This window comes from Trichoplax adhaerens, genomic scaffold (assembly GCF_000150275.1).
Source record: "Trichoplax adhaerens TRIADscaffold_4 genomic scaffold, whole genome shotgun sequence".
Classification (NCBI taxonomy): Eukaryota; Metazoa; Placozoa; class Uniplacotomia; order Trichoplacea; family Trichoplacidae; genus Trichoplax; species Trichoplax adhaerens.
Genome location: NW_002060946.1, coordinates 3,763,161 through 3,778,166, shown reverse-complemented (window position 1 = coordinate 3,778,166; position 15,006 = coordinate 3,763,161). Strand labels below are relative to the sequence as shown.

Here is a 15,006-nt window from a genome sequence, read left to right as displayed (position 1 = left end):
GATGAAAATATCGTACTTTAATAATGTAGAATCTCTATAGATGTCAGTGCCTAATATATTAGCAATAAGAGTTTAAGTTTCTAAATTAACAATGAATTGCAACATGTACCTTGTAGTATATTTGACAAACCAATCGTAAGTAATAACGATATACTAGTAAGTTATTAATAATATTATCTTAACAAAAACTCATTATAAGAATAAAAGGTTGATTAAGACAGCTATTACAAAATTTAAATTTAATTTAATATAAATTTGATTACAGGCATGATATCTCCAATTATTTTTGGCACTTGTATACATAGATAATTTTGCTTTGTTTTTGTCGCAAAAAAGTAATCATATTCAACAATCATTGGAATTTCTCCTTAGGAATATTACTAATCTTGAAACGTGTTGAATACTAGCTCTGATAGGGATGCTATATTACTTGTTAGCATATTTCTATTTTTTAATTCTACAGTTAATAATTTTTGATATTTTTCATTGTTATAACCAGCATTAAATGATAATCTTACTAAATCCTGCAGTAGCGGTAAATAGTATTTGCATTCTGTACTATTTCCTATCCATTGCAAGGTAGTGTCAGCAGTATTAATAGCGTAGACATAGCGTTGTAAAGCATTATAAACAATAATAACGGCACACATAGTACCAATAACTTCTGGATGATTATAACTTAGTACTGCTAGTTGTATATTAAGTCCAATTCGTAAGTGTTCCGCAGCACTAGAGTAATCTGAGTCTCGAATTGCTCGATATGCTTTACGTAGATCGCTGATATATAAAAACTCTTCAAATGCTTTAGTATATCGTACACTTGCATATGGCACTGAATCTCCCCTATCATAATTAGAGCTTTTCAGAATTAAATTTAAGTAATCTTGGAAGGCAGTACTTCGCTTAATAATAGTTGATTGGCTGAAGTTACCCATAGCAACTTTTCGAGGGAAATTGAATTTTTTGACAATTTGTGGATGGCTCGATGACAACGCTTTATGCAATGTTGCAAACTGTGAATATCGCCTCTCAATGATAGGTGGTATCTCATCTGTATCGTCAGTCCTAACCAGAGCTAGGGCATAGAGCTAAATGACAGAAAATTGTGAAGAACTATCAATGACAGTAAAGTCTACATAAATTTTTCTAGACGGCGTAACACGAAGGAAATTTTGACATACTGTATACGTGTACAGTACATGTCAGCTACAAAAAAACGTGACTGCTGTGTTTAGCGAGATTTTACTGTAAGTTAACCGAATTAAAATGAGGTCTTGCAAATTACAGAAATACTCTCTCCTATAGTATTTATCATAGCATCTATTTTCAAGATATTTTCAATTTACGTGATGTTCTGTGAAATATATAAATGATGATTTAATTCAATATTGCAAGTTAAAGCAACCGATCGAATTTGCCAGTTTTCATCGCTTTCTCTAGATTATAAATTAAGCCTTACTAACAATAACACATATATACTGTATTACATCGAGTCACTTGGATATTTCTTGGTACTGTATAATAATACGCCTAGAAGGTGTATCATTTTTAACGTAGCAGAGTGCTATACGTATATAGGAGATGATAATTATTTGCATGAAAGACGCGCTATAACTTGGAAAGTAGGATATTACGGTACAAGAATAACTTTGATTAAGGTTAATAAGACATCCAGGATACGCGTATAATCCTTACCACAAATTTCTTTTTGCCTTCAGTTACAGTTCGGGCAGCGACTGATTCAAATTTAAGATCTTGTAGACGATGTCTTCCTCCTTGATTATTATCACCAGTCATCAAAGGTATATCGCCTGATCTGAGGAGATTTTCACAATCCGCTATACTCCTTCTTGTTGTTAAAGCTCTTAATGCTATTTAAATAAAAATACACGTACATTAATTTCATTAGAGTGAGTTGGCAACAGCATTCTTCTCCCCCCCCCCAAAAAAAAAAATTAAGTGCTACAATCTCATTTTTTAGCTGAACGAGCCCCGGCACGGTAAAAGTACTTTATCCAGTCTTCGGAGCAATTTGCGTCTAAAAATGTACAGTAAGTACCCAATCGGTACGGGAGCGTAAAAATGTTCTATTGGACGGTTAGGGCGCTGTATACGAATATAACTAAAACTCAAATTGTAACATTGACAATTTAAATTGGCATCTCGGTCTACATCATTTGAACTAGATAAGCAACTAATTAGTTATTCTTAGTAATTGAAGGAGTCATTGTGATGATTACTCGCCGTGGTAAAATGATAATTAATTAACGCTTTACTATGTTCTAAAATTAGTAATAAATTAAATAAAGGCAAGCGCTCACAAGTTGGGAGATCCGCTCGTACAATATGACAGCAATTAATACGAAGTTGACGTAAAATGAACTCACTACTAATGACATTAGATTGATCAATAACGATTTGCTAGTATTGATGAAATATTAAAAATATTGAGATTACTCACTGTAGCTATTCGATCAAAGTTAGACAGATTTGACAGCTCTATATGTGTTAATAGCACTATATGTTATCTACCTTCAAAGATAGTTTAAATTATTATCACCGATAGATTAGAAAAGAAACATTGGTAGTTGATATGCGTACGATAATTACTGTATAATGGACGTAACTACTGAATGTAGATAATGACCAAAGTCGATCGATTGACTAATTGGTTGGAGTAATTAATTACGAGTTCCATAACTCGATCTTTAACTTCAGTAATATTGAATATTTTTTTACTATGGAGCTCTACTTCGATGGATTACTGTAAGTTCGATAGCGATTTCAAGAAGAGGAATAAACTCGTATTATTTGGTCATGTTGGTTCGCTACAGTAGAGTACAGGATTTCTTTAGTAGCTACAACATTAAAGCGGGTGTGTGCGCGCAATCTGGCCGTAAAGTTTATATTAATATCGATGGCAATGAAGTGATTGTACAGGAAGGAATATGGAAACTTACTATCTAAATTTCTTTCTAACTTCTGCCCTTCATCATCTTCATAGTAAGATACTCGTCCAGCTAGAGGAGAGGCTGCAAATTCATATCGGCAATTGTTTTCTACATCCACTTCATCTTCATCCACTTCGTGATCATCAAGTTCATTATTTTTTGAAGGCTGAATTTCAAATTTACTAACCCATTGATCGCAGCTCATGTTGATTGACTGGGCAATCGATTCCTTGTCTAATTACTTTCTTTCTAGAATTCAGAAGTTTTCTCTTTACCGTACTGTGTTAGACGTCGAAATGGTAGCAATACTACTGTATACTTTTTTCTTTCAAGTTCACTAGTAACACCTCTGCCTTTTATCAGTTCATTAATGTTTGATTGGTATTAATTCAACATGATGTTGTCGACAATCGACGAAGAAAAAACTGTTGTAGGGTTAATATTGCACCATGACTCGTATCGCTTAATCAATTGTGACAAGTTGGCTAGCCAGCAAGGGTAAAATCACTTGGATAAATAGGTCGGTAAAATTCAATTCGAGTGTATCACATTAATAAAACGAAAAGAATTGTTGACTTGGAATGGTCATCGGTAGGAAGGAGTTCGAAGGCTAAATAAAGAACAACAGCGTGACTAAATTGACTTCTTCTAGTAGTGTATTAGTATTGCGTAGTAGGTGTAAAATAGGCAGACATGATCTTAGTAGGATACAGTATCGTTGTGATAGGCATATTAATAACACTGTAGGAGTTTTTATATTAGAAGTTTTAGAACTATAATTTCACAGCTACTGTATCATTATGCAGCTTATTATCCAAGCAGGTGGGAACTCTTGTCAGATTTTTGATGAGTACACTAGGACTGTAAACTGTTGTTTGAGTGGAGAAAATATAATAACGACATTCGAAATTGCCAATGATCAATAACAATAATACCACCATACTGCTAATTTATGCATTCTCTACTACTCCTCAATATGTGCATATATACAATGGCATAACTTGCGGACCATCATCGATAGTGTAGAGTTAGCAGGATCGAAATTGATTTTATTGCTAGTGTAGAGCATTTCTATTAGTAAAATCATGGTGGTGATATCTATACTCGTATGATGAAGATTAGCAATTTTTTTTCAATCTCATCCAGAATGACAATAGTCAATCGATCACCTTATCAACACCATATTTATATGATTAGGTACAATAATATTAATAGGATAAATTGTACAATCCTTCCTAGGTGAAAATAATAAAATACCCAGATATTTTCATTTTGATTGGTTAGTAATTAAGCTTGGGTGATGTTTTAGTAGCAATAATAGCATCCAGTATTATGAAATATGCCAAAATGATATTTGATTTCTAATGATGATGGCTGGTGGTGTTGGAATTCTAATTATAATTACAGTATTATCCGTACGTGTCTATTTCAGTCAAGACATTTTCATTTCTATTATGATGGATGATGGTGTTTAATATAGTAATTGTGTCATGCAAGTAGGATGATCCTTTAAGTAGAAAGATGGAATAGCAAGTGAAGACATTTTTATTTGTACTATGATACGATGATGGATGGTAGTATTTAATGTGGTGATTGTGTCATGCAAAATGGGTGGGATCGTATTATTATAAATAGGGATTGTATTTTATTATTATGGTGAGCGTATCTTTCAGTAAGTAGAACGACATGGAAAGAAAACATAGCAAGTGAAGACACTTCTATTTCTACTCTGATCCTGTTATGAATGATCGTATCTTTCAGTAGGAAGAACGATCTATTCGTACTATAGCATTGGACGTGAAGACATTTCAGCTGGACAGTGATGGACGGTGGATTAATATTGTGATTGTGTCATGCATAGGGCAATCCTATAATGATCGTCTCATTGAAGAACAGCATGGAAAGAATAAAATCGATCAAAATATTTTAATTTGGACTCTGATTGATGATGGTATGAACAAAGTGATTAAGCGGACTATACAGACTCGTTCATCAAGAACAAGAATAAAATCGATCAAAATATTTTAATTTGGACTCTGATGATGGTATAAACAAAGTGATTAAGCGGATAGACTACGTTAAAACTTGTTCATCAAGAACAAGAATAAAACCGATCAAAATATTTTAATTTGGACTCTGATTGATGATGGTATGAACAAAGTGATTAAGCGGATAGACTACGTTAAAACTCGTTCATCAAGAACAAGAATAAAATCGATCAAAATATTTTAATTTGGACTCTGATGATGGTATGAACAAAGTGATTAAGCGGATAGACTACGTTAAAACTCGTTCATCAAGAACAAGAATAAAATCGATCAAAATATTTTAATTTGGACTCTGATTGATGATGGTATGAACAAAGTGATTAAGCGGACTTAAGACTCGTTCATCAAGAACAAGAATAAAATCGATCAAAATATTTTAATTTGGACTCTGATGATGGTATAAACAAAGTGATTAAGCGGATAGACTACGTTAAAACTCGTTCATCAAGAACAAGAATAAAATCGATCAAAATATTTTAATTTGGACTCTGATGATGGTATGAACAAAGTGATTAAGCGGATAGACTACGTTAAAACTCGTTCATCAAGAACAAGAATAAAACCGATCAAAATATTTTAATTTGGACTCTGATGATGGTATAAACAAAGTGATTAAGCGGATAGACTACGTTAAAACTCGTTCATCAAGAACAAGAATAAAACCGATCAAAATATTTTAATTTGGACTCTGATTGATGATGGTATGAACAAAGTGATTAAGCGGATAGACTACGCTAAAACTCGTTCATCAAGAACAAGATTTAAAATAAATAATCTGTGGCTTTGGAGTAGCAGTGATTTATTTTGAGTAACAAACGGAAGCGATACAGTAAACCTACTACAGTATAGTATGCAGTAGCAGTCTGACATCATACGTCTACCTTAAACTGTTTACCACCGTATACTATAGGTCTTAATGCCTATACAACACAGTAGTGTATATTGGCAATCGTCCTACTGTACAACGAAATAAAGTGATCGCTAGTGTAGACAGTGATCAAGCCATCAGTAGGTTGCACAAATGATGATGACTGCATGAGAACATTCCTATTGGAACTGTAAAGAAGAGGAAAATCGAAATGCATGCCTAGAACAGTTAGGAAACTAGCACTAAAATGATCACTGTCAGTCAAAATACAGTCGCAAAGGGGAAGTATTGACGGAGGTAAAATCTATTTCAAAGGCCTTACACCATCATCTATGTCTGTACAGTACGATCAGAGCGCTGCATTAGGCCTGCAATCTCTTGCACACTAGTGCTACGTCCATAAAACTATCAAGATAGTGCAAAGACTCCTCCAGAAATCAATAATTTACCTCCTCCAAACTTTGGGGGCTGCAATGATTTCTCTAGCAGACTAGGACTGCCTATATGTAGTATACTGTTTCATGGACTACTGGACTAGATACGACAGTGTATAACAACACTGGCGTCTTCAAGATGGATTTGCAATCCACCATCATCTCCAACTCTATTATTAGGGTAGGAGCAGACTGAGCATGACAGCGAGTATGCGCACTCACGCTGATTTCTCTACCTGTGCGATAGTTCTTTCCAGAAGATGGCCTCTGATGATTATTGGACCATGTCGCAGTGGTAGACATTTTTAATGATTCCATCCAACTAATTGAGTATTATAAGTTGATGTGAATAGATCCAAGTAGGAAAATGGTTTCAACTCAAAGTGCTTACGAAATTATACAATCGGCTTTCCCTTTTCACATCGCTGCTATGTGCAGCGATGACGCCGAAGCCGTGTGTCGTAAAAACAATTTATCTTTCGTCGATTTATTGAGACCATTTTGCAAGCCAACATTGGAAGGTATAATCCTATTTCTTCATCATGATACTAACCCGATACAGCATTATGGATAACTTTTTAATCATGCCAATGATCACATGGATAGAATCCTATCCAATCCAATAGACTTATAGTTATTCTATCGTTGTCGATTATAGGCAGGATAAAAGATCCATCCAATTTGTTACATGTCGTCAGGAATCCCAATTTCCGAATAATGTACTTTTCCAACCAATTTGTTCCATCTGCTATGGCCCGCAAAATGATGAGCGATGCAGTCAGTAGGCATCCACCTTCTACTGAATCAATAGGTTAGTAGTCAAAACATGTCGACAGTGATTTCTTCAAGATATCCACCTTGTAGCAAAATAGCCTCTTTACAGTGTAAAAAATTGCAGCAGATGACAGAATACACCACCATACTGTCTACTTGGCTTACCAGTTCTTATACAATAGACTATATTATGTGCGTGTATTGAGTAACGAAACTCAAATCATTATGCTTGAATGGATGCCCTATAGACCCTGTACCTAAAAATCTTGACGTGTACAGATTCTCTAGGATAGCCTATCTCTCCATAACTTCCAAGTCGTCGTCATTAGTGAAATTTTATTGCATTTCAATTAGTCACTATGTTAGAGGTAAACACTTCATCGCCCGTAATCCGTTGCATTCATGTTGATTTGAAACATCTTTAGAATACTGTACTTTGTTTTTTAATCAGCATGTCTGCATCATTATCAACATGAGTTGGCTTGAGATGTTATTGCCTCTTCTTGATTTCACTTGTGTGCTTGTTACATGACTTACTGAGCTAGAAATTAGTCAGAAGAAGAGATTTTGAACGCTCTACATGGATGATTAATATTCATTTTATAACTCTTTTAATATAGAAAGTAGTCATAATAAGATTACGGCCATAATGGCTCATTTTAATAGCCTAAACCTTGTACTGATCTTATCATCCATATTATTCCAACTGCAATTTATAATATCTTCCATCATGATATCTTTTTAGGAAGAGCTCCTTGGTTCGATGCCTACCGGGATTATTTCTTTCAGTATTTACCATTATCTGATCATGAATTTATCCGCAACTTTATTGCTTGTATCCTAGAATTCGTGTATATATCGAGAGACAGTACTTCAGATACCGGTCCATAGTAGCTTTTAAATACCCGTAGAAAGAATCCAAAACGTCCGAATGATGCACTTCTAATATGGACAATCGTTACCCAAGTTTACTTTATGTACTTGCTGACTAGCTAAAATACAAATTAACATGTACTAAGTAGCGTTCCTTAGCTACAATAAAATGCTATCATAGGTATGATTGTGGTATCCTCGTCTAATCCTGATGCCATGGAAGCTTACAGAAAAATGGTGGCTGATCAGATGCAACGACAAAAGCAAAGTAGCCAACCCAAATGGTTTTTCCCCAGTACTTTGCACTATTTCGTATTAATCCATGATTGTGCTAATGGTGACGATCAAAAGTACGGATATTATAAAATGAAATAACATCGTATTCAATGATCTCCCTTACTAAAGAAAGTGACAAGTATAAAAGCCGTCGCTCATTCTTATTATATTCTATTTATTAAATTTTAGAGCTGAAGCTCTTTGGGAGAGTTTACGTGCTGCCTACGGAGTTAACTCCTGTCATTTTCTTAAAATTAACACAAAACAACATAATGAAAATGACAACATGGGAAATTCAGTTAATGTTCCTGACCCATGGAGTCAATATATGCATGATAAGCTGGTAATGATGATTACATAAGTCGAAAAAAATGTCTTACTAAATTTTTAATTCCCTTTTCAAGGTGATTAATGAACCTAATTAATTTTAATTTTGATTCAATATAGTCACTTGAACCACTTGATACTTCTAATTCAAATATTCTACCTGGTAAGCAATCGCCAATAATCAAAGAATTAAAGCGACCGCCAACTCTCTCAGTATTGGGATCGTCTCTGTCCACTGACAGTGAAATGACCAATTCTAATGAGCATTTAGCTGGTGATCAATATCAACTTGATGGAGTAGCAGCGGATGCCGATAGAACTAAATATGGAATCTGCTTAACTTTAAGTGATCATGATAGACTGCGCAATTTTATACACGATTTTATTGTCAGAGGCTTATACCCATATCTTGAATACATGCTTCGAACATTGTATGAACAGGTAATAGATTCATACCGTATCCTAAATTGATAATACTCATAAATATATACTACTTGCTATTAACGTCCATCGCGTTTTGACTAGGTCAATGCCCGGAAAGGATTACATGGTAAATTTTTTAGCGTTACGAAAAAGTGGTTTGGTGGCAACAAGCCAACTGCAAGTACTAATAGTCAGTCTGGACTACCGGAAGTAGCGTATGTACCCTTTTCTTATCAATTCGTAATTAGACAACAGTATTCGCGCAATATATTAATTTCACTAATTGATTAATTATAGATACGCTGGTGATTCACATGAAATGCAAATGAGACGTCTCGCTGATCTTGCGTTTTTGCTCCAACATTACGATCTTGCCTATACATTTTATCATTCTGCAAAAAAAGAATTCCATACCGATCATGCTTGGCTGCAATTTGCTGGAGTAGCGGTATGAACTAGCGTGTTAAAATAAAAAATAAAAAAATTCTCTTTAATCGTGCCAGAAAGATAATTTGTTGATACGGCTATTATGTTGAACAGGAAATGGCGGCTGTATCAAATTTTATGCTAAATTCTGCACAAAAGCCTTATCCAATGCATTACATGGAGAGTGCTATAGGCACTTACCTAAGTACTTGCAAGTAAGATACTGTACCTAGTTTATTATGGATGCATGCATGTATAATATCATCGATGTAGAGCCATAGTAACAATGAAATGCATTAAATTCTTTTCGCCATAGACTTCCTTTGTATGCAACACGTTGCACTTTCCTAAGTACTGAAATTATGAAAGCTAAGGGATTGAATAACGATGCAGCTCAAGCATATATAAGAGTAACTAGTGAGGTAATGCTTAATGATGTATGATTGCAATTACTATTATTAAATTGTAATAGTTGGATTTGTAAGATAATAAATTGCGTACGTGTGTTTCTATGATAGGATTTCGATCTTCGTAGTTCACTTCTACTAGAGCAAGCCGCCTACTGTTTTAACCTAGCTAAACCACCCATGAAAAGAAAGTGTGCTTTTCACTTAATTCTAGCTGGTCATAGATTCAGTAAATCTGGCCAAGTGAGTATACATACCTTTTAATTTTATCTCTTGTAGATCTTGATCTGTCTTAATAGTATTACCTCCGAATTTAGAGAACACATGCCTTGAGTTGTTACAAGTTGGCTTTACAGACCTATAAAAAGAAAGCATGGCACCTAGCGGAGGTACCGTACATAGATCAATACTTGTATGTGTAAATGGCTGGAAAAGATTCGTAAATTTATGCCATAGCTGAATCCCTTACCCTTGATAATTTATTAGGATCATATCAATTTTACCATTGGCCGACATTCATATACCCTTCGAGATCTGTCCAATGCTCTTGAAGCATTTAGGAGTTTATTTAGTCATAAATGTTTACAACCAGCAAATCAACAAAATTTATTCCTACGAGAGTTTTTAAATGTGTATAAGGTACATTACAATAATATTATTGCTTAATTGATGCGTTTTTTACGATCGAAAGTTGTTTTCTGTAAGTCATTAACTTTCGATTAACTCACTATTTCTATCAAATAGCAATACTTAACACAAGTCGAAAAGTATAATGAATTCAATAGCCTTGTACCTGATGTACAAGCACCTCCTACGCGTGCACCACTTCCAATTCTTCCTCTTCCAATTATTATACAAAATTCAACAAGGGTTTTATTGACAAACTCTAAAGAGGAATGTATTACACAAGGTAATTTTTTTGTCCGTATGCTTTTATTGGCTTACAATGCATCTTAAGTACTAGTTGCTTTCAAGTTTGAAATGCACATAGGAATCTGATTACTTTTATCAATTTCATCTCATACTCTAGGAGATAGAAAAGATGAAACCGACATCGTCCGTGCATCATCGGTAACGTTAACTCAACGTTTTGATCCATTACGTGCTAAAAGTTGGGCATCATTGGAAGAAGCTGTAGTATTTGGGAAAACAAAGCGCGATAAACATTCATTGGCAAACTTTAGACCAAGTATTCAACTTTTTAGCTCGAAAACTAACAACAGTTATAAACCAGCAGCAGTTGTGGGAGGTTGGCTTAATATAAAATTTATTTTTTCATGAATATAGAATATACAATATACTGTACAAAGCAAAACGTTACGAATTTGTATTTACTTTAGTCTTACTTTCATTTCATATTCAGAATATATCGTCGTAGAAATTGTTATCAAAAACCCATTGAAAATTTCATTATTTCTTGGCGATGTTACACTGATTTGGCGACACATTAGTAAAACCGATTCTGATACTTTTGGAGAAAATAAAATTATCAGTAACGAGGTAACTCTTTTCGATTGTTTACATCATTAGGTGAAATAGTATTAATAAGAATTGTAAATGGTATTTAGAATACAACGGAGTATGACAATTTTGTTGAAAGCGAAGTAATCGATAGTTTTGTGCTTGCTCAGAACGAAGAAAAATCGGTAAATTAAAACGTAATTTGTCCGCTATTTAAAGCCATATTTCACAATGTTAACATACTATTTTTAATATCCCAGATTCAACTGTACATTCGTCCATTAAAGATTGGAGAGCTGGAAATTAGTGCTATTACATATCGCTTAAGCAATTACTCTTTTGCACTCGACAGTTCCGGAAAGCGTATGACGGGTAGTGTCGGTGTATGTGGCAAGCAAGAACTAAGGCCTGTTGGCAATCGACTAAATAATACTGAGAATGAGCGCTTCAATGTAGTCTATGCAACAGATAATCGATTACATCTTAATGTTGTTGCTCCAGCGCCGTTATTGGAGGTAATATATGTAAATTATTCTTAAGGATTTTATAATTATTTCTAATAACTCAGTAAATAACTCTAGGTTAGCTTCTGTAACTTTCCATCGAGATTACTTTGTGGAGAAATTCAACAAGTCACAGTAGAGCTTTGCAACACTGGTAGTGGTCCTTTACATAATCTATATGTTGCCTCATCATACCCGGAATTATTCTCTTTTAGCGACGATAAGCCAGATAACTGGTCGGAAAATGATACCGTTTACAGTAAAGTTCCGGTTATAAAATATCATACTCGCCATAATAAAGCTAAAAAGATTACTAACGTGATCGCAGTCCCATTACCAGAATCAAAATTGGTTTCTGGATGTTCGGTAAAATTACCGTTATGGATTATAGGAAGTGCTATTCCAGGGGTTCAGGAAATAGACTTTTTGTTTTACTATGAGCCGTTAGAGCCCCATCCTCGACTAGGGTAATTTACAATTGTAAATGTTTATAATGCTTGCTTTTCAAAACTTTTTTGACTGATTTCATAAATGTATCGCACTAGGTATCGGATACTTAAGCATGTGTCATTAGTTAGTATATCTTCTTCGTTAAATATTACGGCCAGTGCCTGCAACACTTACCAAGGCGATACTGAAAATGAACTTGGCGTCAGTGACAGGTTATTTTTGAAGTATCTTTTTCAATATTCAAGAAAATAAAATCATTGGCTATAACTGTTGTAATCTCTACTTTAGAATTGATCTCAATCAGGCTATTGTATCGTTGAATATTGAAAATTTATACCAGGTAGGTATACATTTTTAATAACTTTCAAGAATTTAATTAAAGATGTTTAATTTACTAATATGAATGACTGTAGTTACAGCGTGTAAAGTCAACAATGCTTAGTTTCCGAATCATGCAAGTATCATCTGTAAGCCCCCACTGGACAATTTACCCTATTCAGCCATATCATAAAGGTAGCTGAATTAATAATAAATTGTGGTATCTCAGTATTTCATAAGTGCTAGTACAGTATAGCTAGCGAATATAAAATGACTTTCTATGCCGCTGAAACATTGTTTATATGATATGTTAATTTAATAGATATCACAGTGACTCCCAAAGAGAAAGTACTATTATGCTTTAAAGCTCGTAATTCGAATCCTGGTACGGTAAAAATGTTTAACTAGATTCGATAATTGAAAATACGCATCAAGTAGCATTAGTTGACATATTTACACATATTGTATAATCTTAATAGGCTTTATTGATGATGAAGATTGCCAAGATATTCAGGTCCTATTTAGTAACATATCTTTAAAAGATGATATCGAGGTAGGTTTATTACTCTAATTCGAACTAAATTTTCGGAAATTTTATTGATTACTATCAGCTACAATAATATCATGCATGTTCTTATCTTTAAAGTTGGACAGTTCGTCTACTCCATGTAGCGATTTCTTCTTCCGTTCTGGATGTTGGTATGCATTGATGCCGAATATTAATAAGCCTTCCGTTAAATCGTTTAATCAAAACGAAAAATTATTAGCCGGTACTGGTAGTCGCAGAATGTCAAAAAAATTTGACATACGACTAGGTTTAGTCATAATTTGGGAGGTAAATTTACTTTATCTACGCTTGTTATGCAAATTACATTATGCCAGATTTTATTATAGCATTATATTCTATTTAAAGTCTGATATCGAAGTAGACGGTATTCGACGAACCATCACTGGTCAGCATCATGTGCCTGTAACTACCATTATACCACTAAATGATGATAAAGATAAGCCGAAACAGGAGGCAGTAAATCAAAAAGAACCTGAAAAGCGTAAGCGAATAGCAACTGGAAGTATGGAAAAACCAAAGCCAGGCAGTAAAGTAGGTTGATTCAATGCGATATTACTATTAAAAAAGTGATTGAACTTATAAGATTTCTTTTATCTGAATAGCCACCTGGTCGACCACCACTCCCAGCACATTTAGCGCCGTCTACCCCTCCGTCAGTTAAAAGTGCGGATGAATTCCGCAAAAGAATGGTCAAATATAAACTTCGTCATCCTTCCAGTGTATACCATGACTTTCATAATAAAAGGTATAATAGATATGTAGTGAGGGTATATCAATACAACTACATAACGTTGCTTATTTGCCATCATGTATCGTAGTAATGGATATTCTGAAATGTAGTGATTGATTTTTATTAGGCTATGTATTATCCCTGTGACCTTAATATTGCAAAATTGTAGAGATGAGCCGCTGGATATCTTTATTAATTTAGCGAAAGCTAAGGATAAGACGTTAGTTCGATATAATTTATGTCGTATATACATTATAGTGTTGACTGGCCCAAGAGTATACATACTTATTTTTCATGTCTTAAAATTTAGTTCAACTAAATCAAAATCCGAAGAAAATTTAAACACTATAATTGGAGATGCAGCAACAGCTTTTGGTCTAACAGCTAGCTTTACCTGGGTCGGCAACACAGCGTACAAGCGCCGACTAGAGGCTAAGGATCAAATATGTTTATCGCTAATGGCTAGCTTTTGTGTTTGTAACGTTTATAACTTAAATGAATTACAAGTATATGCTGCACTTCATAGAGACGAATGTGAAGATACAAAGAAAATACGTTCAAATATGGTAGAACAATACCCATGTGCTGATAGTTATATTGTTTTAAATAGCACAAAGCAGGACTCATTTGAACTAGATGATACAATATATGATATTGCCGACGATACTAATGACGAAGATTAAATCGAAAATTTGGCATTTTTTTGTTTTACATAGGCTTTAAAAATTTTGGGATATTATTTTATAAAAATATGTCACATATAAGAGATGTAGGGCACTGTAAATGTAGTGTCATATTAGCTTAGTAACAACTGATAGCTATTCACTGATCTATCACTGTTTCTTATATGTACTGGCTTTGTTACCAAATATACCTCGCATAATTTATTTGAAAATTATTACATTGTGATAAATTTTGTAAAATTTTCGCTTATAACAATGAATATAATCGATCGAAATGAATTTCTATTATAAACTTGTTGGTTATATCCAACAAGGATATTCATGGTCTAAATCTTTTTTAAGTTAGAAACAAATTTCTACAATAAGTTAGTACGGTATCTTATGAATATTCTCAGCAATGTAACTAATAGCAATCTGTTTTACTTTTTGTATGACAATAAATTTTAATTCCACTACAGAAACTACGGTATCAATTATACATCACTA

The 15,006-nt window shown here is 34.0% G+C and overlaps 2 protein-coding genes across 2 annotated transcripts; one reads left to right on the top strand and one right to left on the bottom strand.

The window, feature by feature from the left end:
- Positions 1 to 380: 380 nt before the first annotated feature.
- On the bottom strand, positions 381 to 3,156 carry TRIADDRAFT_55582 (uncharacterized protein; the record flags this gene model as incomplete). Its single annotated transcript, XM_002111463.1, has 3 exons — positions 381 to 1,088; positions 1,696 to 1,871; positions 2,961 to 3,156. 3 exons carry the CDS (start codon positions 3,154 to 3,156, stop codon positions 381 to 383), a joined length of 1,080 nt encoding a protein of 359 aa, XP_002111499.1.
- Positions 3,157 to 6,668: 3,512 nt separating this feature from the next.
- On the top strand, positions 6,669 to 14,520 carry TRIADDRAFT_55581 (uncharacterized protein; the record flags this gene model as incomplete). The annotated part of the gene is made up of 27 exons (XM_002111955.1): positions 6,669 to 6,822; positions 6,960 to 7,112; positions 8,130 to 8,298; positions 8,414 to 8,567; positions 8,672 to 8,992; positions 9,077 to 9,189; positions 9,272 to 9,422; positions 9,515 to 9,615; positions 9,717 to 9,822; positions 9,919 to 10,050; positions 10,125 to 10,196; positions 10,294 to 10,446; positions 10,552 to 10,717; positions 10,838 to 11,056; positions 11,171 to 11,307; positions 11,376 to 11,453; positions 11,529 to 11,783; positions 11,850 to 12,238; positions 12,317 to 12,433; positions 12,510 to 12,561; positions 12,635 to 12,734; positions 12,862 to 12,924; positions 13,019 to 13,092; positions 13,186 to 13,374; positions 13,453 to 13,638; positions 13,710 to 13,852; positions 13,965 to 14,520. 27 exons carry the CDS (start codon positions 6,669 to 6,671, stop codon positions 14,518 to 14,520), a joined length of 4,503 nt encoding a protein of 1,500 aa, XP_002111991.1.
- Positions 14,521 to 15,006: the final 486 nt, after the last annotated feature.